We start from the raw sequence: 5,034 nt of genomic DNA, 5'->3' as shown, positions 1-5,034 counted from the left end.
TTAAAAAAAGACATTTTTAAAAATACATGATTACTTTTTAAACTAAAAAAAAGTAACTTTGATAGATTCATAAAGTTACTTTTTTAGAAAAGGTTTTTGACTTTTCAATTCTCTCAAAGTTCAAATGACCTATAATGCCCATAAAATTAAGCATGCATTTATGAAATTTTTAATAGTTTTTTAGTCATTTAATAAGGTTTAATCCATCTAATGTTAAACATAACTAATTTAATATTAAATTAAAATATATACATGCGAACGGGGTTCATCCTATCTCCTTTTTCTTTATGTCACCATTAAAACCCTCCAAATATCAAAGTTTTAAGTGTTTTATGCTCAATTTGAACCATTAGATGTGTTTATCAATACTTATTGATTGAGAAACAAGCTTTGTTTCAAAATGATTTAATATAAAAAAATGTGAACATTTTATCATAAAATTTTAGTATGATAACAACTGGTGATTTTTTTACCTCTTTAAAATACACATCTGAGCATAAAGATGTGTAATCAATTACATGCTCTTCGTTCAACAACAATTATAATCACATCTATCAATTAAGATCGAGTATAAAACATTTAAAAATTAAGATTTTTGGAGGATCCTAATAGCGACCTAATGAAACAAGAGCAGGATAATCCTCACTCTCTCTATCTTGTGTATGTATATATGTATATAGAGTAATTGAATGGTGCGGCCCAAGTTTTGGTGTATGTTCAATATTATACAATTTCATGATTTTTACATGTTACATTGAATTACATATTTCATCCATAGTTACAGTCATATGTTGGTTACTAAATTTAATTATTTATTGTAAAATTTTTGTTTTTCTTGATATTTTATTTTTTTTATCCTGCCTAGGGTGACTAATCCCGCCTAGGCCTCAACTAGTCCTTTTAAAGGTCTTTCGTCTAGGCTCCGACTAGCGCTTTTGACAACTAAGATAGGGATTTATGAGGGTTTTTCCTCTTATACTATTAATAACTCTCTAATATGACATGCATTTTTTCTTCTCGATTTTGATGAAAATATCTAATTGCCTGATTTATAGTCATATATATTTTGCAATTATGAGCCATTCTAAACCTAAACAGAAGATATAATGCCCTTTCCACCCTTCTAAAGCATCATTTTTGACAAATTGAGTTACTTTCTTGCCCTCATAATTTTCTTCATTTCTTCCTTGCAATTTAGAGTGAAACTCAAGCAAATGTATTGGGTTGCAAATATTATCTATCCAATACTAGATTTTCTTTCCTTTAGTATAGCACATGTAACCACTAAATAAGATGGATCATCTGAATCAAGTACTAACTTTGCTAATATATAATTGGACTCACTAGAACTGAAATTTGAATAATAATTTCATGCTCAATCTCATCAATAGTAGAAAACATAGTCATATCAACGTTGTCAGATGTGACTTCAAAATTATGGTGCCCTTATTTCAAACTGTTGAAGGATTTATTTATGAACTACAACAAACAACAACAACAACTACGCCTTCATCCCAAAACAATTTGTTCATATGCCAAAAATTATTGCATCATAGGAACTACACCTTGAATAACAATTTCCATCTCATCAAACTTTAGAAAATATAACCCCCATCAACAATATTGGATACAAAATGTAAATTTAAAATTATAGGACCTTTATTCACATTGCCAGTATATTTATTTGTGTTTTATTTTCAAACAAAAGTTCATATGCCATAAATAAGTGCAATATATATATATATATATATATATATATATAGAGAGAGAGAGAGAGAGAGAGAGAGTAATGTGTTGGCTCTGCCTATTTTCTCACTCTGCTCCTTTAAAATCGCAATTTTTTTGGTATTTTTTTCTAACATCTAACACCATAGATGTGATCTATAGGTTTTGTTTAGTGGGAACCGACTTTTGGATCACCAAAATCTGACATGTATACAGATTTTTCTGGTGATTCAAAATGAGTGGCTATGGAGGTAGCACTATTTCCTGACTCATAAAAATATATTTTTTTGTCAAAAACATATGATCCAAGAGTCAATTCTCACTAAATAGAGCATGCTAAACACATCTGTTCAAATCTATCATAAATCACTTCAAACTATGAGACAAAAAGAGAAAAGTGGGCCTAATATGTTCAGTTCTCATATATATATATATATATATATATATATATATATATATATATATATATATATGTGTGTGTGTGTGTGTGTGTGTAGGAAAGATAATACACTTCTATGCCCACTTCATGCTCTCATATTAGATGTACTTTTTGATTGTTGAGAACTCTTAGATCTTTTTGTGCCTATAGTGTTTTCACCGCTACAAATGACTCAACTCTAAGACAAGTATGCATTTCATGTCTCATAGCATATAACCATAATATATATCATCAAGATGCATACTATGACATCATATTGCATATCATAACCTTATATTGCATATCATGTCATTATAAAAGCATATTAATAAAGCATGCAATTGAGTTTAACATTGTAACAAAAAAATGTTGAATATAAATCTACACATGCTCACAAGTAAAGACACAATTACATAGCCTCATTAGGCTCACACACTGTACTCTAACAAAGTGTGTGTCCATTTGGTCCAGTTCTAAAATCTATTCATGTACAACTGGTTCACTTTCTGAACCATGACATATATGCAAACAAAAGTTTCAAATTCAGAACTACATGAACAAAATTTATCAATCGGTGTAAATTCTGTCATGACCTGTATACAGTGAATTTAAATCTAAAATTTTTACTGTACATGCACATAGGTGTTAGCTGTCTACCAGAGAAAACCTAGCCCCAAACTCATTCTAAACCTTGAAAATATAAATCTCTAAGTGAAACTGGTTTTTTATTCATAAAACAAACTTGTCCGATTTAATCTTTTCGAAGAACCATCAATCAATGAATTTACAGAATAAAATAAATTATATAATTTTTACTAAAATTATCTTGATGTGTCTGACATAAGCTTTGAAAGAAATCATCATATGCTGAGAATCAAAATTCATGCACTACAATCTGTTTCTATTCTTAGATAGACTGTATTTCAAAAATTCTAAGTTTTGGATAAAACTTTGATGATTTTTAATTCCTAAACCGTAATAAATTAGTGCGCAAGATTTTTATCGTACATTTTTCATAATATAAGCTAACACACATCAAATATTGGTCATAAACCTTACACATTATGGGATAGTAGAATCAACAAAAAACGTATAGCCATCACAAAATTTCTATCAAGACAAAAATCCTATTCTAACTTATAAAGGTTGTATCTCCTAACTCGAACCTCAAACAAACCCAATTTTTTTTCTGGGACTGCTCCTATATATCTATAACATCTACCTAAAATTTAAAAAAATTAGGGTTTACGATTTTGAGAACTATGAATTTCTTTCATACTAATCGAAATAAAAATAACAAGACAATACATTTTCAAGAAATACATAAATAATTTCATATTTTTCATAAAAAATTCACCATAACAATGTATTTCATGGTTTTAATTTAATACAAACCCATCACACACACACACACACATATATGCTAAAATTATAGAGATCAAATTCATAATACGAATCAAATGCAAGATCCAATGTATTTACGTTAGAAAACCCGTTTTTTTTCAAAAGAATCGGTTTCACATAGATGGATCTTATTCTTAAATTTTCTCCAAAAGAATTGGTTTCACTCAATTTTTTGCTTCCCAAGACATTTTCCTTTTTGACAACCTTAAATAGGGTTTATTTGGATTTGTCTTGATTATTTGAGTTTATATTTATTTTTAATTATTTAGTTGGATATTAGTATAAAATCATGTTGGAATCTTCTTAGCTTGGTATAGGATCTATCTAAGTTGTATAATAAGGTTAGGGTTTTTGTCTTCATTGATAGATAAAGAGTTAAGGAGATTGATGTTAAATTACCGGAGGATTTTTAATTATTTTGTCTAAATTGTCATTAGTTTCCTATTTTTTTTCTTAGTTTCTTAGTTTGCGATGAACCTTAAATCCGAACCGAAACCCAAAGTCCAGAGCACATTCATACCGGTCTCATGAAGTGAGCCATCGCATCTTCTGCTTCCTTCTTGATCGACCGAGAGTTGGAGAAGGACAGAAAGAGAGAGGGAAGAGGAAGGGGAAGAAGAATGGAGAGGGGAGGGAAGTTCCTTGGCGCGGCGAGGGGGATGGTAAGGAGCAGGCTGAGGTTGGAGGGACAGGTGAGAGGAGGTGGCGGCCGGTGGCTGAGCCACGACACCCAGGAGAGGGGCAGCGGCTACGTCCTCAACCGCACCCCACCTCCGCCCGGCCAGTCCAGGAAGTGGGAGGACTGGGAGCTCCCTTATTACGTCACCGCCTTCCTCACCGTCGTCATCCTCGGCGTCGGCCTCAACGCCAAGCCCGATTTCACCATCGAGACCTGGGCTCACCAGAAGGCCCTCGAGCGCCTCCAGAAGCAGCCTGCCTCCGACGATTCCGAGTGACCGATCCCTCCTCTCGATCGATCGGCCGGAGGATATCCGATTTCTCTGCGTTTCACTGGTACCTCTTTTTGCATTTCATTCGCTTTTCTTCTATCAAACGAATTTGGGGTTTCCGAGATGCGTTGGACTGGTCTTTGTTTCTGTAATAAGCTCGAATTGTGTAAAGAGGACGAGAATTGAAACCGATCGGTTTACTTGATTTTAGGTTTTTTTTTTTCCTGATTGCTTTCAATTATGAGTCACATGGAACCGGGGTGGTCGCTTGGGCGGATTGTGTTGGGGTATGGTGGTGGTTTTCTTGAATGAAGATCATCGAAACGCCTTTAATTTTTTTCTAAGAGTTATTGAGAGCGGCACAAACTTTTTGTTTGGCTACTTTGTTGATGCCGCTCGAATGTGGGTCGCTGGAATGTGAAAGGATCAAAATGAAGCTGGATTAATGGTCTTCCTTTCTCCGGTTGGTAAAACGCTTGAGGTGCTCCCTTCATACACCAGGGGACACCCCCTGTGGGTTTCGATCCGTGGACGTCC

General features: G+C 33.3%; 1 protein-coding gene across 1 annotated transcript; it reads left to right on the top strand.

Moving 5' to 3' along the window:
* Window positions 1-4,101: 4,101 nt before the first annotated feature.
* LOC149827964 (uncharacterized) lies at window positions 4,102-4,735 on the top strand. Its single transcript, XM_090019761.1, has one exon. The coding sequence runs from the start codon at window positions 4,168-4,170 to the stop codon at window positions 4,501-4,503; it is 336 nt and encodes a 111-aa protein (XP_089875887.1). The 5' UTR covers window positions 4,102-4,167; the 3' UTR covers window positions 4,504-4,735.
* Window positions 4,736-5,034: the final 299 nt, after the last annotated feature.

This window comes from Nuphar pumila, chromosome 10, assembly GCF_984573655.1.
Source record: "Nuphar pumila chromosome 10, dmNupPumi1.hap1.1, whole genome shotgun sequence".
Lineage (NCBI taxonomy): Eukaryota > Viridiplantae > Streptophyta > Magnoliopsida > Nymphaeales > Nymphaeaceae > Nuphar > Nuphar pumila.
Note: the sequence above shows the minus strand (reverse complement) of the source record. Positions and strands in the feature narration are given on the sequence as shown.